This window comes from Macaca nemestrina, chromosome 7, assembly GCF_043159975.1.
Source record: "Macaca nemestrina isolate mMacNem1 chromosome 7, mMacNem.hap1, whole genome shotgun sequence".
In the NCBI taxonomy this organism is placed as follows: domain Eukaryota; kingdom Metazoa; phylum Chordata; class Mammalia; order Primates; family Cercopithecidae; genus Macaca; species Macaca nemestrina.
Genome location: NC_092131.1, coordinates 126,635,347 through 126,660,961, shown reverse-complemented (window position 1 = coordinate 126,660,961; position 25,615 = coordinate 126,635,347). Strand labels below are relative to the sequence as shown.

The 25,615-nt window shown below is 44.1% G+C and overlaps 1 protein-coding gene and 1 long non-coding RNA gene across 7 annotated transcripts in view; one reads left to right on the top strand and one right to left on the bottom strand.

Annotated features, from left to right (window-relative positions):
* LOC139364421 (uncharacterized) overlaps nt 1-449 on the bottom strand; it is a 59,974-nt gene extending 59,525 nt beyond the window's left edge. For 2 of the 5 annotated variants that reach the window (XR_011626363.1, XR_011626364.1), the window contains exon 1: nt 285-449. This is a non-coding gene — a long non-coding RNA (uncharacterized lncRNA). The remainder of the gene's footprint in view (nt 1-284) is intronic. The other 3 variants (XR_011626365.1, XR_011626366.1, XR_011626362.1) reach the window with 3 other exon arrangements.
* Nucleotides 450-592: 143 nt separating this feature from the next.
* The window catches only part of LOC105490954 (AT-rich interaction domain 3B), a 61,731-nt gene continuing 36,708 nt past the window's right edge, over nt 593-25,615 (top strand). The window contains exons 1-2 of one of the 2 annotated variants that reach the window (XM_071101004.1): nt 593-769; nt 3,298-3,962. In XM_071101004.1, coding sequence (XP_070957105.1) covers nt 3,375-3,962 — 588 coding nt within the window. In that variant the 5' untranslated portion in view covers nt 593-769; nt 3,298-3,374. The remainder of the gene's footprint in view (nt 770-3,297; nt 3,963-25,615) is intronic. The other variant, XM_071101005.1, reaches the window with a different exon arrangement.

Genomic DNA, 25,615 nt, shown 5'->3' with positions numbered 1-25,615 from the left:
TTTTTACAAGAGGTGACAGCACCTAGCACATAATCCCGACCTCTGGAAACTGAGACCTGAGAATACTAATTCACGTGAGAAGCTTTCAAGGGACGCAACATTCTCAGGACAGCCAGGTCTCTGTCCCAGGAAGGAGCGGAGAAGTTTAGAGACAAGCTGATCTAAACATGGGAACCCCTGAGGAAGACGGGCTTGAAGGCAGGAGATTGAGTAGTGGACCGAACCCTACACTCCTCTGCTCTTTAGTTACTTTCCTCCCAGCCAACCGCCCGAGCCACACCAACCTCCGCAACAGAAAACGCTCGCAGAACACTATCTCCAGCCCGGCTCTTTTCAACTCCCCGCGTAAGTGCTCACACCGGAACCCCTCTGTGTCCGCACTTTGCCATTGGCCGAAGCTTCCGCCCGCTTCCATTCGCTTCCTCCCACGACTCAGTCGGGCGGCGCAGTCCGTGGGACCCACTTCCGCCTCGTCCCACCCCCGCCCCCCAACCCGGTCCCTTTTTAGCGGCTTCCGGCTTCGGGCCCGCCCCGCCCCCTGTGGCCCCGCCCCGCCCCCGCCCCCGCGCCCGGCCCGCGGTCCGCCCCTGGCCGGCCGTCCGCCCCCCGCCCCTGGCCGGCGGTCCGGCGCCGCGGCGCCGCTTCCGGTGCGGGCCCCGCCCCGGCTGTGGCCCCCGGCTGCGGAGGAGTCCGAGACGCAGCTGCTGTGCCGGGGCCTGAGCGGCCGCCTCCTCCTCCGCCGCCCGAAAACCCGGAGCGCCCCGCACAGGTAAGCGGTGCGGGTCCCGGCTCCGTCAGGCACGGCGGGAGGGGAGGCTGCGGCAGGTGGAGGGGCCGAGGCCAGGAGCCGAGGCAGGTGTGGAGAGAGAGGGGAAGGCGCGGGCCGGGGGCGCGGGGACCGCGAAGGAAAGTGAGAGCGCCGCGGGAGCCCCGAGCGCCCTGTGCCCATTAGGGCATTTGAGATAAAGCGATAAGAAGGGTGAGGGGCCCTGGAGCTGAGTGGGCGCAGATAGGTGGGGCGGGGGCCATCGGAGAAGAGCCAGCGGATTGACTGGGAGGGTTGGTAGAGGTAAAAGTGATAGGGCTAAATGGGGGAAGGTGAATAAAGAATGGGGGGAGGCGTGCAGGGGTGACCGGGGAGGTGGGCTGTGGGGCTTACAGGGGCCCGGGGCCAAACGAATCCGGCAGGAAAGGTAGGGGAATGGTCGGCAGGCCGGGTTCAAAGCTGCAGGCAGTCCGTTGCACCCGGCTTGGTGGTCCGGGAACTTTAGGGGAAATGGGGGAGGGGCCCATGTGAAGGGATGAAGAGGTTTAGATTTGAGACATAAGTTCTCCAAATGTAGGCAGGTGGCATTGTTTGGATCGCTGGCTGCTTAGGGACTGCGGGAAGATGGGCTCTTTGGGGGAGGGTGTGTGTATTGAGTTGTAGAACTGAGTCATCTCAGTCTTACTATAAGAGGCTGTGGGAGGGACACCTCCCCCTCTGCTGGGGACAGCATTCAGAGAAGATGGTGCCACAAGACAAGAAGCAGTTGTTCAGTGACTGGCAGGACTTGGTTGATAAATTATTCCAATCGTGATTGATTGACTGTAATGACTGTGAGGACATTTAAAATGAACACCGAATTATTTGCTTTATTCTGTAATTTTCTTTGACCCAAATTGTTTTCATTTTAAATGAACACTTTTGCCAACTGAATTTAATGTGGATGTAAATCTTGTCATGCTTTTTTACACTGTAAGAAGAGCTAAAGCAGAATGAAAGTATGGCTGCAAGCGTAACTCACACTTTCTAAAGTGCCAAGAGAGGAAGTAAAGGCAGTAAGAGGCAAATTGGAATGTGAATCTTTCACAGAACACAAAAGGCACAAACAGGGCTATAAGATAAACAGAAAATGAGAATGTTTAATCTCTACTAATTGGCCTAGCTTTAAAAATTGTACCCTTTTTTACTCTAACCTGGAAAAAAATCTTAAATCCAAGCAGTTTTTATTGCTAAAGATGTGATTACTTCTCCGTGAATTTTTGAAGATGCTAAAGACACTTTGTTTTTTGTCTTTCGACCCAATCCTAAAACACTGGAACAATGCAGATATCAAGTCCCAACATGTGCACTGCAGCTTCTTTCATGTGATGACAAAATTGTACGCCATGTTGCAAGTCCTGTTCACCTAAAATTTGCCCTTGCATAGTAATCCATTCAGTTATGGAGACTTGCTGAAGAAACATAACTCAAGTGAAGTTTGTTGGGGGTGAGGGCCTGCAGGGGAGAGGTGGGGGAATTAAAGGAGAACAGGGTGTGAAAGTGATGTGTGTTTGGAGACTGATTGGTAAGAATGCAGATAAACCTGCCCCCAGAATGCTTTTGGCCCGAAAGCCTTTTCTTTTTGTATTCGTCAGAGAATATTATAGTAGAAATGAATCAGAAAGAAAGGGGATGTAAAGAGTTTTACTTGGCTGTTTATAAAAAAGAAGCAGCATTAACTTGTTCAGACAATGTTGATATCTGTTTCAAATTAATTAACTTTAAAATCTCCAGAGGAATTCCCCCGTTTGCTTTTGAGTGACGATCGCAATTTGAGACTCTTGCCTCCTTGCGTGTTTCTTTCATGTTGTTGAAATTGGATTCTTTTTGAGGCTATAATATCCAGTTAGTATGGCTCAGTCCACTCAACAAGCAGGCTGGCAATTTGATCAGGGAAATTTGAAAAGTTTAAACCCAAGAGCAGCTTGCTTGGTCTTGCTTTTTCTATGAGAGTAAAACTGTCTGCCTGATAGTTCTGTGTCTAGCTCAGAGGTGATATCTTTCTCCTGTGGGCTTGGGAACATACTCTGTCTTTTGCAGGTAGGCCCTTCTTTTCCTTTATTATTATTGTTTGCATAATTACAGCTTTTGCTACAGAGCAAACCCAGTTACCTTTTCAGTAATTAATGTTCAGTGACATTAATTCAGTAACAGATTAATGTTTGATAATGTAGAGGAAGAGAGATCAGAACACATGTTAACAGACTAGATATTGGCTGGATGTACTTCTTTTAAAGCCCTCAACAGTCTGCTACTACTACTGAGATTCATTCCCTATTTCCCCTCTTAGATCCTGTTTCTCTTCTTCACACCTTTTCCTACCCACCCACGAAACCCCCCACCACTCACTCATCTTAAAACTCAGGTTTAGGAGCATATGTTTAGTGTTCAGAACTCATGGCCCTCTACTGGAGAAAAGGAAACCTTTTTATACCTGTTTTACATAGTTGTTTTTTCCCTCTCCTTCTTTGTGGTTTCTGTTAATCACTAAGGTTTAGACCCAGTGTGCCTGGTGGGCTGTGCCCAGGTTCAGAGTCATGCCACTCTGTGGGTGAAGCTTGAGGCAATAATGGAACCACTTCAGCAGCAGCAGCAGCAGCAGCAGCAGCAGCAGCAGCAGCAGCAGCAGCAGCAGCAGCAGCAGCAACAGAAGCAGCCACACCTGGCTCCTCTGCAGATGGATGCCAGAGAGAAGCAGGGCCAGCAGATGAGAGAAGCCCAGTTCTTGTATGCCCAAAAGATGGTCACACAGCCGACTCTCATTTCCGCCACACCTGGGAGGCCTTCTGGCAGCACTCCCTTAGGTCCCTTAGCCAGAGTTCCACCCACCACAGCAGTGGCCCAAGTCTTTGAACGGGGCAACGTGAACTCAGAGCCTGAGGAAGAGGATGGAGGTTTGGAAGATGAGGATGGGGATGATGAAGTTGCGGAGGTGGCTGAGAAAGAAACCCAGGCTGCTTCAAAATATTTTCATGTGCAGAAAGTAGCTCGCCAAGATCCCAGAGTGGCACCCATGTCTAATCTACTTCCAGCACCAGGGCTGCCACCACATGGACAACAAGCTAAAGAAGACCATACCAAAGATGCTTCCAAGGCCCCACCTTCTGTCTCCACAGCAGGGCAGCCAAATTGGAATCTGGATGAGCAGCTCAAGCAGGTCAGTCTTTCTGGTATTGGAGGTCATTTGTTCTTCTTAAAGGCTGGAGAGGGGTAATGGACTGACAGGGTCAGGGGCTGTGCCAGTCTGTGCCTTCTCATCCCACTTCAGTGACCGACAGCCTAGACATGAATAGACTTTGGATTTTTTTCTTATTTAATATTTTCTTCATTAAAGCAATGAAATGCATGTTACTCTTTTTTTTTTTTTTTTTTTTTTTTTTTGTGATGGAGTCTCTGTCGCCCAGGCTGGAGTGCAGTGGCATGATCTCAGCTCACTGCAACCTCTACCTTCCGGGTTCAAGTGATTCTCCTGCCTCAGTTTCCTGAGTAGCTGGGACTATAGACGCATGCCACTACGCCTGGCTAATTTTTTGCATTTTTAGCAAAGATGGGGTTTCACCGTGTTAGCCAAGATGGTCTCGATCTCCTGACCTCATGATCTGCCCACCGTGGCCTCCCAAAGTGTTGGGATTACAGGCATGAGCCACTGCCCCTGGCCTGTATGTTACTCTTAATATAGGTTTTTCCAAGTTTGATGTGAAAGAATGTCAATACAATCTCGTTTTTTAAAGGAAAGATGAAGTTGCAACAGTGTTGTGAGGAATATCTAAAATGAGATGTATGACTAATTACAGCTTTTCTAATAATAATGTTTTCTAATAGTAATGTAAAAGAACATTCTTGCCTAAAACAGTTTCTTAGCTCCAGGCTAACCCTCTTAAGGACAGTTGGTTGTTTTGGAGCTAAACACAGCTGACAAGAAGCACTTGCGTTGCGTATATTTTCCAAAAGAGAGCCTTTGTAGACATGATTTCATTTCACTCTTACATCATCCACTTGACAACAGGGAAGGGTAGACCTCAAAATTTCCTTTTTAGTCAAGGAAAGCTGAAGTGACTTCCAAATGGCTGAGGGAGCTTTTTAAAAAATACAGATTGCAGAGTCCTAATGAATTATCTTGGAGGGTGGAGCCTAGGGAATCTGTTCTCAACCAAGCCTTTGACTTGTGATTCCTCTTCTCTTTGTGACCCACAATATAGTTTTTCCTTGCCCAAAGGATGGGAGTGCTGATAAGTTGTTCCAGGTTAAGTGACTTGTTGGTGCTTAGGAAGGGAGTTCATGGGTACCCTGCAGAAGCACACACACTTCTTGTGATCCAGTGGTACTGTTTAGAAATCATTTGTGAAAAGCTGTGAGTTTTCACAGGGCAACTGAGAAGTCATGTAAGAAAGGTCCTTTGGAACCTGAAAAATCAAACATCTTGGAGGTCTGTACTCAGTAGATCTGAGTTTTACAACAATAGTGTTTGCAGCCAAAAGTGGGGTTCAAATCCCATCACTTCCAAATGTTGCCCTTGTGATCTTTTAGTAGGGCTCTGAGTTGCTTTGAGCCTGTGTCTTCTCATCTGTGAAATAAAAAGGATGCCAGTGCCTCCCACGGATGTTGTAAGGATTAACCGAACTAGCACACGTGAAAGCCTGTCCAGTGCCAGGCACATGGTAGGTAATAGTGCCCGGGGAGCTATTTTATGTAAACAGTGCCACCGTCTCCTGCATCACACAGACATGCCTCTGAAGTGGGAGAGGTACTGAGATACACAGAGGTTTTCGCTCACATCACCCAGGGAGATAGTGGCAGAGCTAGGGCTAGAATCAGAGAATCCCAACTTCCACGACAGCAGCACCCTGGCCGCCAGCCCAGACCCGCCTCCCACTGATTGCTTTGGTTTAGCAAAACATCTGTGAGTTGCCGGCTGCCCCCGCACTGCTGTGTGGTTGGCAGAGTTCCATACCGGCCGCTGAGTCAGCTCATAGCGGGATCCTGCCCTGACAGCGCTGGGAAAGTTCAGGCCCAAGGCGGCTGGGCTGCCCCCGCCTTGGCAGCTGGCCAGCGTCTGTGTGTGTGCGGTCGTTCCTAGAAAGTGCAGCCGCATGCGAGGAACAAGTGGAGCTCCAGAGCCTGTCTTCAGGAAGTGTAGCAGGTGTTGAGGTCAAGCCATTAGAGGTTTAAAAAAAGACTCTTCAGAACTGGTGTGTGCATGTGCACATGTGTACACCGTGGCAGGGCACCCAGCACCAAGTTATCTAGATGGTGGCAGCCCTGTGACACTTAGCTCAGTATTCAGGGGGCTGGCTGTTGGCATTTGAAACTCTTTGAATTCACTTTATGTTTCTGAGGCATATTCACTAATTATAGACTGCCTGGCAGAGCACCTGCCAAAATGTTTTATAAATACCAGAGTAGCTGAGGCATAATCCATCACCAGAAATTTGCCTTCCCCCAGGATTTGGAGATCAAGAACTGAAATAGGGGGGCTTTGGGTAGCAATGACTTAAACCCTCACATGTGCACCTCTTTTTCCTCTTTAATTTTTAACATTGATTTGGTCTGTGCTCTCCTTTTCTATAAATCCTACTTTTAAAGGAATAAATCATGTGCTGGGGGATTTTTAAACTTTTCTTTTTAGTTATATTTTAGAAGGACCAAAAATAATATTCTTGGGGAGAGCTTGTAGAAACTATTACAAATGATTAGACTGGCTTGTTTTGTTGTTCACAATCTTTTCTTTATGTAACTTAATGGAGTGCGAAAATAGAATATCCCTTACTCCAGCAACAATTACAAAGACCTTTACAGTTGACACAGATCTTTTTTTTTTTCCCGAGACACAGCGTGCTCTGTCGCCCAGGCTAGAGTGCAGTGGCATGATCTCTGCTCACTGCAACCTCCGCCTCCCAAGTTCAAGCGATTTTCGTGCCTCAGCCTCCCTGGCAGCTGGGATTACAAGCACATGCTACCATTGCCTGGCTAACTTTTTTTTTTGTATTTTTAGTAGAGACAGGGTTTCATTATGTTGGCCAGGCTGGTCTCGAACTGCTGACCTCAAGTGATCCGCCCATCCTGGCCTCCTAAAGTGCTGGGATTACAGGTGTGAGCCACCGCACCCACCCTGACACAGATCTTACTGTTAATGTGATACAGCGTCCATCTTGTTCTTTTAAACAACAAACTTTTACAAAGGCTTCTTTGTGCCAGACCTGTGCTGTATGAAATAAGGCATGTTTCTCTCTCAGGGAGTTCAGGTCTAGCAGTGGCAGTGTGGGAACCTCAAGGGGGACTGGAACTTGGGTTACAATAATTTGATTCTGTCCTGAGTCTACTGGAGCCCAGCCACCCAGTCTGTGCTATGGCAGAGATATTTTAAAACGGTTTTGTTTCAAACATTCACATGCCAAAGTTTAAAAAGTTAATTTTGTCTACAGCATAGCATAGCTTGGCAAACCAACAGAGATACCCAAAAGTATTTTGCAAGATTTTAGGGTAAAGGAGGACAGGCATCTGCCAACTGAAAAGTGAAACTGGGAAAGCTTAAGGGTTCCAGAGATTATTCTTTGCATCTGAAATCCCTTACTTAGAACATGTAAAGTCAAAATTATTTCGTGCATTCTCTTTGAAGAAACTCTCAGAAAATATTTGCTTCTCAAGGTCTGGATTGTTAGGGTGTGGTATTATTCTCTGACACCACAGTGATGGGAAGATGGATAACACCATTGAGTCGAGTGTTCTAAAACCCATCAGATTCCTATGGGCAGAGTAAATAATTGTAAAACAAGAAAACAGACAAAGAACTGAGTGTTCATTTTCTCAAAGGAGATCATATAGCCAACTGGCAGATGTTGCTGGCCTTTTGGGGGTGGTGTTCTCTCCCTCTGGTAGAGGGTGGTTCAGGCAGTACAGGCTAGGTCTGTCTTGAGCCCATTGGTAGAGCTGGGTTACTGATGTAAACCCCCTTCAATAGAATAGAAAGAAGAAAGATGGCTTGACAGACATGTGGGGCCAGGGTGCGTGTGTACGATTTTCTGCATACTTTGGCAGTCACTTTGGTTACTGCATGTGGCTGTGATCCAACCACAGGCTTAACATAAGTTCACAGCCAATTCAGTGCAAAGCACTGGGAGCCATTGCACAATAAATGTTGGCCCCCTCCTCTACCCTTCCCCTTCTAGCATGTTTTACAAGATTTTGTTTTGTGATTGCCTTCTAGAATGGATGGTTTAATTTCAGAATATTTGCAATTAAAGAATTCCTAACGTCCTAAAGCTTGCTAATCACACATATTAACAAGGACAGGGTATTACCAATTTCGAACACCTCCTGGCTGCTTGGGGCACCCTCAGCTCATGACAGCTGCGTGGGTTCTCTCTGAATTTGTTGGAGAAGCACCTCTGCAGTACAGGAGCAAAGGAAGCTCCATGGCAAATGGGAAGAATTGCCATGTTAGATGGGCACTGGGAGACAAAGGGAATGTGATTTGAGAAGAGGGAGTTTCAGTTTTTTGTTTTTTTGTTTGTTTTTTTTTTTTTCCCTATTCTTAACCATGAGCAAAATCAGTCTCATCTTACTGTGAGAGGCGACTTCCTACTGGGCATTTAGTGGAGACTGCTGTCCATTTCTTCTAATGTCATGACTGACTGACTGACTGGTGTCCAGAAGCCATCCCTCTAAGTAAAGTGTGGTCTCTTGGGATAGGCCTACTTTTCTTGGTAGATACTGCGTGACTATCATTAGCTGGGTGTGGTGGCGCACGCCTGTAGTCCCAACTACAGGAAGGTTGCAGTGAGCCGAGATCGCGCCACTTGCACTCCAGCCTGGGTGACAGAGTGAGATGGTGTAAAAAAAAAAAAAATAGAAAAAGAAAAAAGAAGAGATACAGCATGACTATGGAACATTTGAGGCTTTTTTAAAAAACTGTGCAAACTATTGCCCAAAAAAGAAAATGTTCGTAGGCTTTCCTCATGTTCTTTGTAGAGCTACCTTGCATGCCCTTGCCTTCTACAGTCACAGTGGAATCCATCTAGTTGAGTGGTTCTCAATTAGAGGTGACCCCCGCCCCTTCCCAGGGGACATTTAGCAATGTCAGGAGACATTTTTGATTGCCATGACTGGAGCAGGGGGTAGTGTGCTATGGGCATCTAGTGGGTAGACCAGGGATGCTGCTAAACATCCTATAATGCACTGGACAGCCCCCCAACAACAAAGAGTTATCTGGTCCTTGGCCGGGCGCGGTGGCTCACGCCTGTAATCCCAGCACTTTGGGAGGCCGAGGCGGGCGGATCACAAGGTCAGGAGATCGAGACCACGGTGAAACCCCGTCTCTACTAAAAATACAAAAAATTAGCCGGGCGCGGTTGTGGGCGCCTGTAGTCCCAGCTACTCGGGAGGCTGAGGCAGGAGAATGGCGTGAACCCGGGAGGCGGAGTTTGCAGTGAGCCGAGATCGTGCCACTGCACTCCAGCCTGGGCGACAGAGCGAGACTCCGTCTCAAAAAAAAAAAAAAAAAAAAAAAAAAAAAAAAAAAAAAGAGTTATCTGGTCCAAAATGACAGTAGTGCCAAGGTTGAGAAACCATGCTCTAGATTGTTACCAGAAAGAGAACATAAGCTTCGCTATCATCAGACAGTGCCAGAGACTCTGTTCCTTTGTGTTTCGGTCTCAGTAACTGAGAGTTTGGCAACCTTGAATTTTCTTGACTTCTGCTTTCAATATCTGTGCCAAGCTCATGTCTTTCCTCTAGTCATCTAGGTGAACAGACTGTCACTTGGGAAAGGTTTGGGGCCTAGAACTTGAGATCTCTTATTTGACTCTATCAGTGATTCTTTCAGCCCAGCACTCCCTGATATCATTGGTGATGTATAAGAGAGCTTGGTTGCCCTTCTAGACATTAACCCCAAAAAGTTAAGGTGTAAATACTTGGCAGACTTGTTACCTAGTAACAGATTTAATTATTAAATCAGCATTGGTTTTGGAACCAGAGGATGTGGATTAAGACCCTACTTCCACCACCTGCTTGCTTTAGTACTTTGGACAAGTGTTCTAATCTGCCTGTCTGAACCCATGCATACATCTGTTCCAGAGGATGATAATCCTCTCCCACTATCCTCAGGAAGTGATTTTAAGGATATTACAAAGGTAGAAGAAAAATATGAGTGTGAAAGAGCTTTGCAAGATGTGTACAACCATATAAAGGTTAGGGCGAATTTTCTTCAACACCTAAGTCCTTTTTGAAGCTACTATCGTCCCTCATATGGAGGGGATTGGTCCCACATATACCAAAATTCAAGCATACTCAAGTCCTACAGTCAGCTCTGTGGAACCCAGATATACTAAAAGTCAATCTTCCATATAAATGGGTTTCACATCCCGTAAATTTTGTCTTTGATCCAAGTTTGGTTGAAAATAGTTTACATATAAGTGGACCCAGGCAGTTCAAATCCATGTTGAAGGGTCAATCATAATTTTTCAGTCTTTATGACCTTTGTAGGTAAGATGCTCCATAAATCCTACCCACTACTCTAAAACAACTGCTTTTCAGGTTTTCTAGAGCCATGACCATACTCTGGTGTTCTGAAGTTGTCTGAAACCTTTCAGGATTATGTGAGCTTAAACCATGGCACTTCTGAAGCTGTATCTTTACATATTAGCATAGGGATATGTGTGTATTGTTCTTTAAGTAGAAGTAAGCTTTATGGATACTAAGTCCTTATAAATACACAATCACTGACTTGACTTGGGTCCTTATCCCTCTCACCAGAGGCTAATTTCTCTACGTGTCCCAGATCCCATCCCCTCCCAGGTTTCCAGGGACTTGCTCCATCAGTGAACCCTCCATTTCCTGACTCTTTGGGCTCATTCTCTTCCAGGCCTTTTCCATTTTTACGCATCTTCTCTCTCCCAGACTTAAAAACAAGCAAACAAATAACAAAAACCTTCTTTAATCTTAAATTTTACCTGAGTCAGTTGTTAACAAGGAAATGAGAGACTTTTAAAAATCCTCCTGATTGCACATTATTGCCAGCTTTTTTTCTGTTCCTAACTATCCCCCACTTCTTTGCAACAAAGCTTCTCAAAGGAATTGGTTTTACTCTTTATTTCCATTTGTCACCTCCTACTTACTCCTCAGCACACTCCAGTCTGATATCTGTTTCTTCCATGTCCCAGAAGTTCCATGTTGCTAAGCCCAGCCTTCCCTGACCTCATTGATTTCTCAGCATTATTGAATACAGAGCACTCCCTCCTTGAACATTCTCTTCTTTTGCTTTCTATAATCCTTCCTTCTGCTTATGCTTATTTTCTTTCTTTTCCTTTTCTTTTTTCTTTCTTTTTTTTTTTTTTTGGAGACGGAATCTCGCTCTGTCACCCAGGCTAGAGTGCAGCGGTGTGATCTTGGCTCATTGCAATCTCTGCCTCCCGGGTTCAAGCAATTTTCCTGCCTCAGCCTCTCCAGTAGCTGGGACTACAGGCGCGTGCCACCAGCCCGGCTAATTTTTTGTATTTTTAGTGGAGACGGGGTTTTAGTGTGTTAGCTAGGATGGTCTCCATCTCCTGACCTCGTGATCCACCCACCTCGGCCTCCCAAAGTGCTGGGATTGCAGCCGTGAGCCACTGCGCTCGGCCAGCCTTTCTTTCTTCCTTTCTTCCTTTCTTCCTTCCTTCCTTTCTTCCTTTCTTCCTTTTTTAGACAGGGTCTCACTCTGTTATACAAGTTTAAGTGCAGTGGCACAAACACAGCTCACTGCAGCCTTAACCTCTTGAGCTCAAGTGATCCTCCTGCCTCAGCCTGCTGAGTAACTGGGACTACAGGCATACATCACTATTCCTGACTAATTTTATTTTTGTGAGATGGGGTCTCACCATGTTGCCCAGGCTGGTCTTGAACTCTTGGACTCAAGCAGTCCTCCCACTTTGGCCTCCCAGAGTGTGGGGATTACATGTGTGAGCCACTGCACTGACCTGTTTATTTTCCTTTATCTCTTCAACTATTTGTCTTCTGTCCAGCCTCTGAAATGCCAAGTTCCCACAGGGTACTAAGCTTACTTCTCTGTATGTTCTCCCTTAGCAGTTTCACTCTCATGGCTTTAAATACTATCTATAAGCCAGTGTATATTGTTTGAGCCCACATTTCTAGTCTAAGGTATCCCCAACTCCCTGCTTGGCATTTCTGTTGAGACGTTTTACTGGCATCTCAAGTTTAATACCTGTGAGACTGAACTCTTGATTTCCAACCTACTCCCCTATAATTATTTCCTCCTTTATTTTCCTTCTCAGTAAACGGCATTTCTGTCCACTTATTCATATCAAAACCTTAGAGTTGACTGTCTTTCATACCTGCTGTTCTGTTACTCCTCATGTCCATCACCAAGTCTTTTTTTTTTTTTTTTTTTGAGACGGAGTCTCGCTCTGTCGCCCAGGCTGGAGTGCAGTGGCCGGGTCTCAGCTCACTGCAAGCTCCGCCTCCCGGTCTCACGCCATTCTCCTGCCTCAGCCTCCGGAGTAGCTGGGACTACAGGCGCCTGCCACCTCGCCCGGCTAGTTTTTTGTATTTTTAGTAGAGATGGGGTTTCACCATATTAGCCAGGATGGTCTCGATCTCCTGACCTTGTGATCCGCCCGTCTCGGCCTCCCAAAGTGCTGGGATTACAGGCTTGAGCCACCGCGCCCGGCCATCACCAAGTCTTAGCAGCAGTCTCATCTAAGTATCTAGAGTATTGCCACTCCTGCTTTCTGCATCATCACCTACCTGGCCCAGATTACCTACCTACCACTATAGCTCTCAACAGGTTTCTGTGCCCACCCCCTCCCCCATTCTAATCCATGCTCTACACAGCAGCTAGAGCCATCTTCTAAAAATCAAATCAGATTATGTCACTGCGTTAATGCCCTCCAAGTATGATGTCAGTTGCTCTAATTATAAAATCCAAAATCTGCATGATCTGACCCTTGCCTACTGATCCAGCCTTATCTTTGACAATCTCCTGATCTATCACTGTGCTCCAGCTACCCTGGCCTTTGCATATGCTGGTACTTCTGTCTAGAATACTCTTGTCTAGGCAAACTTACTCAGCCTTTGGGTCGCTCTTTTAACCATCACTTCCTCAAAGGCACTGTCTTCACTCTTCGTGTAGATCAGGTTCTCCTGTTATGTCCCTGTCATTGAACATTATACTTTTATATTTGTGCAGTTCGGTTCTTTTGTTTATTTCTTTGATATCTCATTTCTACTCTAGATGATAAGCTCCAAGAGGATAGGGATCATGTTTGTTTTGCTTATCATTGTACCGTGCCACCCAACAGTGATGGCAAATAGTAGACACTCAAATATTTGTTTCTTCCACTTTCTTTCTTTTTTTTTTTTTTTTTTTTTTTTTTTTTTTTTGAGACGGAGTCTCGCTCTGTCGCCCAGGCTGGAGTGCAGTGGCGCGATCTCGGCTCACTGCAAGCTCCGCCTCCCGGGTTCACGCCATTCTCCTGCCTCAGCCTCCCGAGTAGCTGGGACTACAGGCGCCCACAACCGCGCCCGGCTAATTTTTTGTATTTTTAGTAGAGACGGGGTTTCACCGTGGTCTCGATCTCCTGACCTTGTGATCCGCCCGCCTCGGCCTCCCAAAGTGCTGGGATTACAGGCGTGAGCCACCGCGCCCGGCCTGTTTCTTCCACTTTCTATGGTTTATTCTGTTCCTTTTTAAATGGAAAAGGCTCCATTTGTTTTGTTTTGTTTTGAGACAGGATCTCACTCTGTTGCCCAGGCTGGAGTGCAGTGGCAAGATCACGGCTCACCTCAGCCTCAACCTCCTGGGCTCAGGTTGATTCTCCCACCTTGGCCTCCTAGGGATTACAGTCCCTCCTTGGGACTACAGGCACGCACCACCACACTCAGCTAACTTTTGTTATTTTTTGTAGAGGGGGGGGTTTCACCATGTTGCCCAGGCTGGTCTTGAACTCCTAGGCTCCAGCAATTCACCCTCCTTGGTCTCCCAAAGTGCTGGGTTTACAGGCATGAGTCACTGTGCCCGGCCTTCCATTGTGTTTGTTTAAAATAGATTTTATTTTTTGAGATCAGTTTTAGGTTCACAGCAAAATCGAGCAGAATGTGCAGAGATTTCCCATATCCCTCCTCCTCCCACAACCGCACAACCTCCTGTCAAAATCCTGCGCCAGAGTAGTGTGTTTATTATAACTGATGAACCTACATTGACACATCATTATCACCCAGAATCCATAGTTTAGTGTTCACTCTTGATACTGTATACTCTATGGAATTTTTATTTTTTATTTTTTGTTTTTATTTTTATTTTTTTGAGATGGAGTTTCGCTCTTGTTGCCCAGGCTAGAGTGCAATGGTGCAATCTCGGCTCACTGCAACCTATGCCTCCCGGGTTCAAGTGATTCTCCTGCCTCAGCCTTCCAAGTAGCTGGGATTATAGGCATGTGCCACCATACCCGGCTAATTTTGTATTTTTAGTAGAGACGGGGTTTCTCCATATTGGTCAGGCTGGTCTCGAACTCCCGACCTCAGGTGATCCACCCATCTCGGCCTTTCAAAGTGCTGAGATTAACAGGCGTGAGCCACCGTGCCTGGCCTATTCTATGGATTTTGACAAATGTGTAATGACATATATCCGCCATTATAGTATCACACAGAGTAGTTTCACTGTCCTAGAAATTCTCTGCACTTCACCTATTCATCTTTCCCTCCTCCTTAATCCCTGGCAGCCCCTGATTCTTTTCCTGTCTATGGTTTTGCCTCTTTCAGAATGTTATATGGTGGGCTCATTAATGTAGCCTTTTTAGATTGGCTTTCTTCACTTAGTAATGTGCATTTAAGCTTCCTCCTTAGTTTTTTATGACTTGATAGCTTATTTCTTTTTGTGCTGAATAATATTTCATTTTCTGGACATACCGCAGTTTATCCATTCACCTACTGAAGAGCATCTTGGTTGCTTCAAAGTTTTGGCAATTATGAATAAAGCTATCATACATATCTGTATACAGGTTTTTGGGTAGATAAAAGTTTCAGTTCATCTGGGTAAATACCAAGGAGCGTGATTGCCAGATTGTGTGGTAAGAGTATTTTTAGCTTTCTAAGAAACTGCCCAACTGTGTCTCAAAGTGGCTGTACCATTTTGCATTCCCATCAGCAGTGAATGAGCTTCCGTTGCTCCACATCCTCACCAGCATTTGATATTATTAGTGTTTTGGATTTTGGCCAGGTTCGTTTAACTGAAATTTTTATTTAGCTAATTATACATTCATATGGAGTTGAAAGAAAGCAATGTCATGTACACTTTGTCCAGTTTCCCTATGGTAACAGCATATACAGGTGTAGTATGCTGTCACGCCTGGATGTTGATGTTGATATCATCTACTGATCCTACTTAGATTTCTTCCTCAGTTTTATGTGTACTCATTTGTGTGTGATCTGTTTTTAAGCCATTTTAGTTGTAGGTTGAACATGTTTTTCACAATTCTTGTTACTTAATAAATGCATTCGAGGCTATAGAGTTTTCCCTGGATCTCACTTTTGCTGTACCCCACAAGTTCTGATGTGTAATGCTTTCATTGTTGGTTAGTACTAAACATTTTATAATTTCAGTTTTAATTGCTTCTTCAACTCGTGGGTTGTTAAAAGTATTTTTTGGTTTCCAAATATGTGGGTTTTATCTCTTCCAGTATTATTTTATAGCTTAATTACATTGTAGTTAGAAAACGAGCGTGGTGTCAATTCTCTGAAATTTAAGATCTCCTTTTTGTTGGCTTTATGTGTGATTAGTTTCTATAAATGTTCCATGTGTACTTGGAGAGAATGTGTATTAATCCATTTCATTATTAGGATTAGTGATACATTTGGATCTATTTCTGCCCTCTTTTTGTTTTGTTTTTTAATATTTATTTATTTATTTATTTATTATTTTTTGAGATGGAGTTTCGCTCTTGTTGCCCAGGCTGGAGTGCAATGGCGCGATCTCGGCCCACTGCAACCTCCGCCTCCCGGGTTCAAGAGATTCTCCTGCCTCAGCTTCCTGAGTAGCTGGGATTACAAGCATGCGCCACCACGCCCAGCTAATTTTTTTTGTTGTTGTTTATTTTTTTGAGACAGAGTCTCGCTCTGTTGCTTAGGCTAGAGTGCAGTGGCACATGATCTTGGCTCACTGCAAGCTCCGCCTCCCAGATTCATGCCATTGTCCTGCCTCAGCCTCCCAAGTAGCTGGCACTGTCACAGGCGCCTGCCACAACACCAGGCTAATGTTTTGTATTTTTAGTAGAGAACGGGGTTTCTCCATGTTGGTCAGGCTGGTCTCTCCATGTTGGTCAGGCTGGTCTCGACCTCTCGACCTCAGGTGATCCACCTGTCTCGGCCTTCCAAAGTGCTGGGATTACAGGCATGAGCCGCCATGCCCAGCCCTGTTTTGTTTTTTTGAGATGGAACCTCTCTCTGTCACCGAGGCTGGAGTGCAGTGGCATGATTTCTGCTCACTGCAAACCTTTGCCTCCTGGGCTCAAGCAATCCTCCCGCCTCGGCCTCGCAAGTGCCTGGGATTACAAGCATGCACCACCACACCTGGCTAATTTTTGCATTTTTAGTAGAGACGGGATTTCACCATGTTGGCCAGGCTGGTCTTGAACTCCTGACTTCAAGTGATCTACCTGCCTCAGCCTCCCAAAGTGCTAGGATTACAGGCATGAGCCACCGCGCCTGGCCGTGCCCTCTTATTTTGGATTTTCAATTTAATTATACTTTTTCTTTTCTTGTTTTCTCTTTTCCTGTCTTATATTGATTTGATCGAGTTTTCTTTATTTAGCCTTTGTCTCGTTTACTGGTGTAGAAGTTATACTTTCTGTTTTTATTTTTCTATTGATTACTTTTAGATTTAATTTATATTCTTTTTACACTATAGGCATATCTCAGAGATATTGCAGGTTCAGTTCCAGACCACCACAATAAAGCAAATATTGCAATAAAATAAGTCACACATTTTTTTGTTTCCCATATAAAAATTATATTTATACTGTAGTCTATTAAGTATACAGTAGCATTCATTATACCTAAAAAAAAAGTACATGCCTTAATTAAAATGTTTTATTGCTCTTGAATGTTCCCAGCACAAAGAAGTGATAGATGTTTGTGGTGATGGAGATACTAATTACCCTGATCTGATCACTATACATTGTGTGTATGAAAACAACACTATGTACCTCATTAATATATATAATTATTATTTGTCAATTAAAATTAAAGTAATACTTTATTACGAGATAAACAATAACAAGTATCTGAGCCTTCAGGGAGTTGTAATCTTTTTGTTGGTAGAAGGCCCTGCGTTGATGTTGATGGCTTCTGACTGATCTGGGTGCTGGTTACTGAAGGTTGGAGTGGCTGTGGCAGTTTCATAGAAGAAGACAACAGTGAAGTTTGCTGCATCGATTGACTCTTTTTTTTTTTTTTTTTTTTTTTGAAGCAGGGTCTCTGTCACCCAGACTGGAGTGCAGTGACGCAATCACAGCTCACTGCAGCCTCGACCTATTGGGCTCGAGTGATTCTCCCACCTCAGCCTTTCGAGTAGCTGGGGCCACAGGCATGTGTCACCATGCCCAGCTAATTTTTAAAAATGTTTTGTAGAAACGGTCTCACTGTGTTGCCTAAGCTGGTCTCAAACTCCCGGTTCAAGCAATCCTCCTGCCTTAGCTTCCCAAAGTGCTGAGATTACAGGCGTGAGCCACCATGCCTGGCCCCAGTTGCTATTCTGACCTCCTCCCATGAATCATGAAATATTCTTGATGACACCTAGAACAGTGAATCCTTTCCAGAAGGTTTCCAATTTGCTTTGCCCGGATCCATCAGAGGAATCACTGTGTATGGCAGCTGTAGCCTTACAAAATGTATTTCTTCTTTTTTTTTTTTTTTTTGAGACGGAGTCTCACCTTGTCACCCCGGCTGGGTGCAGTGGCGCGATCTCGGCTCACTGCAAGCTCTGCCTCCCAGGTTCACGCCATTCTCCTGCCTCAGCCTCCCAAGTAGCTGGGACTACAGGCATGTGCCATCACACCTGGCTAATTTTTTTTTTTTTTTTGTATTTTTAGTAGAGATGTGGTTTCACTGTGTTAGCCAGGATGGTCTCAATCTCCTGACCTCGTGATCCACCCGCCTCGGCCTCCCAAGGTGCTGGGATTACAGGCGTGAGCCACCGTACCTGGCCACTAAATGTATTTCTTAAATAATTTGTAAGTTCAACCTTAAAAGTTGAAATTACTCCTTGATCCATGGGCTGCAGAATGGATATTGTGTTAGCAGGCATGAAAACAATATTCATCTACTTGTACATCACCATCAAAGCTCTTGGGTGGTCAGGTGCCTTGTCAATGGGTAGTAATATTTTGAAAAGAATCTTTTTTCTAAGCAGTAGTTCTCAACAGTGAGTTTAAAATATTCAGTGAACCATCCTGTAAACAGATGTGGTGTCATACAGGCTTTGTTCTATTTACAGAGCACAGCCAAGGTAGATTTAGGATAATTCCTAAGGGCCCTAGGATTTTTGGAATGATGAACGAGTACTAGCTTCAATTTAAAGTCACCAGCTGCGTGAGGCTATAAACAAGAGAGTCACTCTGTCCTTTGAAGCTTTGAAGCCTGGCATTGACTTCTCTCTAGCAATGAAAGTCCTGGATGGCATCTTCTTCTAAATAAGGCTGTTTTTATTTACATTGAAAATCTGTTTTTAGTGTTGCGACCTTCATCAATGATCTTAGCTAGATCTTCTGGATAACTTGCTGCAGTTGCTATGTCAGCACTTGCTGCCTCACCTTGTACTTTTGTGTTAGGGAAATGATTTCTTTCCTTAATTCTCACAAGTCAACCTCTGCTAGCTTCAAACTCTTTCTTCTGTAGCTTACTTCCTCTCTCAGCCTTCATAAAATTGAAGAGAGTTAGGGTTAGGCTTTGGCATAAGGAAATGTTGTTACTGGTATGATCTTCTATCTAGGCCACTAAAACATTCTCCATGTCAGTAATAAAGCTGTTTTGCTTTTAATTTCCTTTAAGAATTCTTTGCATTCACAACTTGCCTAACTGTTTGGCACAAGTGGCCTAGCTTTCAGCCTGTCTGGACTTTCAACATGCCTTCCTCACTAAATCATTTTTAGCTTTTGATTTAAAGTGAGAGACATACAACTCTACCTTTCATTTGAATACTTAGAGGTCATTGCACGGTTACTAATTGGCCTAATATCAGTATGGTTGTGTCCAAGGGAGTAGGGAGGCCCAAGAAGAGGGAGAAAGATGGAGGAACAGCTAGGGTGGTTGGTGGAGCAGTTTGAACACATACAACATTTATCAGTGAAGTTTGATATCTTATATGGGTGTGATTCTAGGCTCTCCAAAGCAATAACAATGGTAACATCAAAGATGACTGAGCCCAGATCACCATGAACAGATGTAGTAATTTTTTTAAGTGTGAAATACTATGAGAATTACCAGTATGTGACAGAGACGAAGTGAGCACGTGCTGTTAGAAATGAGGTGGCAGGCCGGGCGCAGTGGCTCACGCCTGTAATCCCAGCACTTAGGGAGGCCGAGGCGGGTGGATCATGAGGTCAGGAGATCGAGACCATCCTGGCGAACACAGTGAAACCCCATCTCTACTAAAAATACAAAAAAAAATTAGCTGGGCATGGCGGCGGGTGCCTGTAGTCCCAGCTGCTCGGGAGGCTGAGGCAGGAGAATGGCGTGAGCCCGGGAGGTGGAGCTTGCAGTGAGCCGAGATCGCGCCACTGCACTCCAGCCTGGGTGACAGAGCAAGACTCTGTCTCAAAAAAAAAAAAAAAAGAAATGAGGTGGCTATGCTTTCAAACATTGGTACCTTAGAAATTCTAGTTTTAACATCTACCTCTCCAATCCTGTTTTCCAGTTTACAGTGGCCAGTATTTTAGTTCTAATTTGTTTTAACCCCTCCCCAAATTAGTTTTTTTCCCCTAGCAGTTATTATTTATTTAAACTTACCAAGTTTATGCATTTCTTTTCTCATCATTACTTGTATCCCACTCATTCCCTCTAGGCTCACTTTCCTTTTCCTTTTTTTCTTTTTTTGTTTTTGTTTTTGTTTTTTTTTGAGACAGAGTCTCACTCTGTTGCCCAGGCTGGAGTACAGTGGCGCAATCTCAGCTCACTGCAGCCTCCGCCTGCCAGGTTCAAGCGATTCTCCTGCCTCAGCCTCCTGAGTAGCTGGGACTACAGGCGTGTACCACCACGTCCGGCTAATTTTTGTATTTTTTAGTAGACACAGGGTTTCACCATATTGTCTAGGCTGGTCTTGGACTCCTGACCTCATGATCCGCCCGCCTCGGCCTCCCAAAGCGCTGGGATTATAGACATGAGCGACCATGCCCAGCCTCCTTTTTCTTTATTTACTAACTTTTTTTTAGCAGAGACTTATTTGTAATAAAGTCTTGGGCCAGGCATGGTGGCTCATACCTGTAATTCCAGCACTTTGGGAGGCCAATGCAGGCGGATTGCTTGAGCCTAGGAGCTCAAGACCAGCCTGATCAACATCATGAAACCCTGTCTCTAACAACAACAACAAAAAAAATTAGCCAGGTGGAATGGTACATGCCTGTAGTTCCAGCTACGTGGGAGGCTGAGGTGGCAGGATCACTTGAGCCCAAGGGATGGAGGCTGCAGTGAGCTGTGATGGTGCCATGTACTCCAGCCTAGAGGAGAGTGAGACCCTGTCTTAAAAAAAAAAATTGTGGTATGTTTGAAACTTTAAAAAAATCTTTTTCTTGGCCGGGCGCGGTGGCTCAAGCCTGTAATCCCAGCACTTTGGGAGGCCGAGACGGGCGGATCATGAGGTCAGGAGATCGAGACCATCCTGGCTGACACGGTGAAACCCCGTCTCTACTAAAAAATACAAAAAACTAGCCGGGCGAGGTGGCGGGCGCCTGTAGTCCCAGATACTCGGGAGGCTGAGGCAGGAGAATGGCGTGAACCCGGGATGTGGAGCTTGCAGTGAGCCGAGATCTGGCCACTGCACTCCAGCCTGGGCGGCAGAGCGAGACTCCGTCTCAAAAAAAAAAAAAAAAAAAAATCTTTTTCTTTATTTTGCCCTCACTTTTGTACAGTTGTTCATAGCTTTAGATTCTATGTTGACCTTTATTTTTCTCTGCATCTTTAATGATGAGATTTCATTGACTCCTAGCAACTGTTTTTGCTGTTGAGAAATCTAGTGTCAGCCTGTTAATCTTTTTCTGGCTTTTGATTTAAAGTGAGAGACATGCAACTCTTCCTTTCACTTGAATACTTAGGGGCCATTGCAAGGTTATTATTGGCCTAATTTCGATATGGTTGTGTCCAAGGGAGTAGGGAGAGTAGGGAGGATCTTTTTCTCTCTTGTAGCTTTTAAGATGTTTTCTTTTTGACTCTGCTATTCTGCACTTTAACTACGCTATTCTAGGTTTCGACATAGTTTTTTTTTTTTTTTTTTGAGACGGAGTCTCTTTCACCCAAGTTGGAGTGCAGTGGCATGATCTCGGCTCACTGCAAGCTCTGCCTCCCAGGTTCACGCCATTCTCCTGCCTCAGCCTCCCAAGTAGCTGGGACTACAGGCGCCCGCCACCATGCCTGGCTAATTTTTTGTATTTTTAGTAGAGACAGGGTTTCACCATGTTCGCCAGGATGGTCTCGATCTCCTGACCTGGTGATCTGCCCACCTTGGCATCCCAAAGTACTGGGATTACAGGTGTGAGCCATCATGCCCGGCCTTTCAGCTTACTTTTATTCCACTTGGGTCTCTGTCCGCTCCTTCAATCTGGTTTGTGTCTTTTTTTTTTTTTTCTTGGTTACTATTTTTTCTTAACTAGTATTCTAATAGAAGTATTTGAACCTTCTCATTCAATCTTCTGTGCATCTTTTCTTTTAAAATCTTATCTGTTTATGTCATTCTCTTGCATTCAGGATTATTTTCACATTTAATTTTCTAATTTCTAATTCTCTCTTCAGCTCTCTCTCTTCTATTTTATAGCTCTTTAAAAAATGGTTTGTCTCAATTATTGTGTGTGTTTGTAAATTTTTTGGCATTTAAAAATCTGCCTGTTTTTACTCTATGGTTTCTATTCCTTCAGCTCTTTGAACATCTTTGACTTTTTAAAACTTTATATTTTGGAATTACTAAAACTCATTTATGGAAATTTCATACATACAAAAAAAAAAGAATGATAATGAACCATCTGTGTTCTTTAATCAGCTTTCAACAAGTATCAACAGTCTGCCATTAATTTTAAACATGCTTATTTTAAAGATGCTTTTGGATTCTATTATTATCTCTAATTCCTGGGGTGCAGGTTCTTCCTGTGTCATGTTAGTCTCCCTTATGATGATTTATTTCCTCTTGAAGTGGTTTGTTTTTGTTTTTTTTTCCAGTGTAAATTCATTTTGAGTGGGGATTTGTTTCTGTAGGAGTCCCATGTTCCTTGGATGGTGGAAGCATTCCTAAGGGGAATTTTGTTTTTCCCTCTGCTGGGGCTGCACAAGTTTAGCTAGTTGCATTGGTTTGGGTAGTGTGAATTTGAAGCCTGCATCTGTGCCTAGTGAGAGCCCCTCAGTAAGAGTCTCCTGCCAGATGGCAAGGTTCTTTGCAGCTTTGCCAGGCTGGTGGGCAGTGTTTTTAGGCCCAGTTTATGGCGGGTAGTGAATGTAGTCTCTCATGGCCTCTGGCTTTATGCAGTTATTTCAGTTCTGGTTCCTGGCATGCAAGGGCCTACAGCCTGGACTCCCCTCTCTTGGGGTTGATTCAGTCTCCAGCTCTCAGTTCAGCACTCAGCTCTTAAGAACCCTATTCAGGTCACGTTCTCCCTTGAGCCCTTAAGCTTTGCCACTTGCTCACTGATTGCTACCATTTTGTTTCTGCTGCTTTGGACTCTGCTTTCTTTCTGGGTTTCAAGCTCAGCTATGTGTGCAAGGGGTAGAGTGTTAAATGTTATCCAGCTTTTCTATGTGAGGTTTTCTTTGGGGAAGGAGGGAGGGAGATGGTGGCGTTCCTTCACATCAGACTATCCTCACTCACAGTTTTGTTTGCTTGTTTTCTTGTTTTTGTTTTTTAATAGCTAAGACTTTTTGACCTCTTATGTGCCAAGTACTTTATTTCATTTCATTGTGTGAGGCAGGTCCTAATATTATCCCCTTTATGTGTTTGTTTTATTTACAAATGAGGAAAAAGGTCAAGTGGGAAGCTTGTGGTCTCACAGTTGGGAAGCTGGCTAGTGATACTCCCTCTTGCTCCCTTCCAGATGGAACAGGAGAAAAATAATCTTTTCTCAGTGGTTTTATTACTCTACAAATGATTTTTACTTATTTTTTCTGATTGTCAAGGTAATACAGGCTCATTTTAGAAAACATGGAAAATATAAAAATTTGTAAAGAAGAAAGTATAATCACTACAGCCACGTAACTTAGATTTAATATAACTATAATCATTCGTTGTATTTTCTTTGTGTTTTAGAGAAAAATGCCTACTATGGATATAGTTTTAAATTTTATATACAGGCTGGGTGCAGTGGCTCACACCTGTAACCCCAGCACTTTGGAAGGCCAAGGCCAGGTGGATGGCTTGAGCCCAGGAGTTCAAAACCAGCCTGGGCAATGTGGCGAAACCCTGTCTCTACAAAAGAAAAAAAAAAAACCACAAACACACACACACAGACACACATACAAAACCACAAAAAAAATTAGCCGGAGTGGTGGCACACACCTGTAATCCCAGCTACTCAGGAAGCTGAGGCAGGAGAATCGCTTGAATCTGGGAGATCGGGGTTGCAGTGAGCCACGATTGCACCACTGCACTCCAGCCTGGGCAATAGAGCAAGACTCTGTCTCAAAAAAAAAAAAAAAAAAAAAATTTATATACAATTTCGTGCTTAACTTTTATCACCTAACAGGCCATGAGCAATTTAAAGTATTATTTTAAAATATTTTAGTTTTCAAATTATATTACAGAAGTAATAACTCAAATAACTTTAGAAATATGGAAACGTATGAAATAAAAGTCCGACTCTTCAGGTGTAATTGTTAACAGTTTGGTCTACACCTTTTTAGAGTGTTTTCTTTTCACAAGTATATTTTGTCTGTTCTACCACTTGCTTTTGTACTCAGTGTTCTGGCAGTCCTCCATGAGTGTTCATGAAGATCTATTTTTCGTGTTTTTATAATTATTTAAAATCACATAAAGGGTATGAATAGGTGTTCATGAAAATTTAAAACAATATAGAAAAATATAGAGTAAAAATTTGTAGTTAAAAAAATACCATGGTGTCCTGTTGCCTGTCCTGTGTCCTTATACCCCACAAGTAGGAGTGAATCAGCTTCTAGGACTGTTTCTGTGTGTTTACTGACTGAAGTGTGCAGTCACAGAATATGAGTGTGAATGTACTTGTGTATGTGTGTGTAGTGTGTGTAACCCTATGCCCTGGTGTATATATTTCTGTGGTGGGATAGATTATTTTAGATGTTGATTAGGTGTCTATGTATATATTAGCTTTTCAATATATACTATTAAATCACCCTCAAAGATATTACTCCACTTTGCTACCGGTAATATATTTTCCCAAACCCTTGTCAACATTAGTTATTATTAGTCCTTTTATTTTTGCTGTCTTTTCATATGTTTATGAAACTCCTGGGCTCGAGCAGTCCTTGTGCTTCAGCCTCCCAAAGTGCTGGGATTATAGGTTGGGATTATAGGTGTGACCTGCCGTGCCCAGCCCATAGTTTGCCTTTCAACTTGATGTGTGGTTCTTTAATCAAGTAGGGGTTTAAAATTTTGATGTAGCTACATTTATTGATTTTTCTCTTTATGGTTTCTGTCATACTTGAGAAGGCCTTTCCCTAAGGTTACAAAAAATATTCTTTATTCTTAATACTTTATGGTTGTATTTTTAATAATAGCTCTTTACTATATCTAGAATGAATGAGAAGGATGAATAGAATGAATAGGAATCAAGTGTGTTCAAAGAGTGTTGCTATTTTTAATGATTTTTAATGGCTGCATAATGTTTTATCACATGGATAGCACCTTCATGTGTTGTCCATTCCCTTAATGTCAGACGTTTAGACTGCTTTTAATTTTTTACTCTTATAAATAAAATTATACTGTATTTCTAGTTATTTCCTTAGGATAGAGTCATAGACCAGAATTATAAGATCAGGAGGAGACTAAGAAAGTGACCTAGTTATAAGCAGGGACTTAAGCTGCCCTTCCTGCAATTGATTCTCAACTCTACCATTTGGTCACTTTATAACCAAGTCACTCACTTCCTTGTGCCTTGGTTTTCTGAACTGAAGAGTAGGGATAGTAATAGTACCCACTTCAGAGCACTGTGTTGAGGATTAAATGTCAATACACATAAAATGCTGGAATAGTGCCTGGCAGGTAGTTGGCGCAGAGTCCCTGACTTAAGATGGTTCAACTTACTATTTTTCTTTTTTTTTTTTGAGACGGAGTCCTGCTCTGTCGCCCAGGCTGGAGTGCAGTGGCCGGATCTCAGATCACTGCAAGCTCCGCCTCCCTGGTTCACGCCATTCTCCTGCCTCAGCCTCCCGAGTAGCTGGGACTATAGGCGCCCGCCACCTCGCCCGGCTAGTTTTTTGTATTTTTTAGTAGAGACGGGGTTTCACCGTGTTCGCCAGGATGGTCTCGATCTCCTGACCTCGTGATCCGCCCGTCTCGGCCTCCCAAAGTGCTGGGATTACAGGCTTGAGCCACCGCGCCCGGCCAACTTACTATTTTTCAACCTTATGGTGGTACAAAAGCAATACACACTCAGTAGAAAC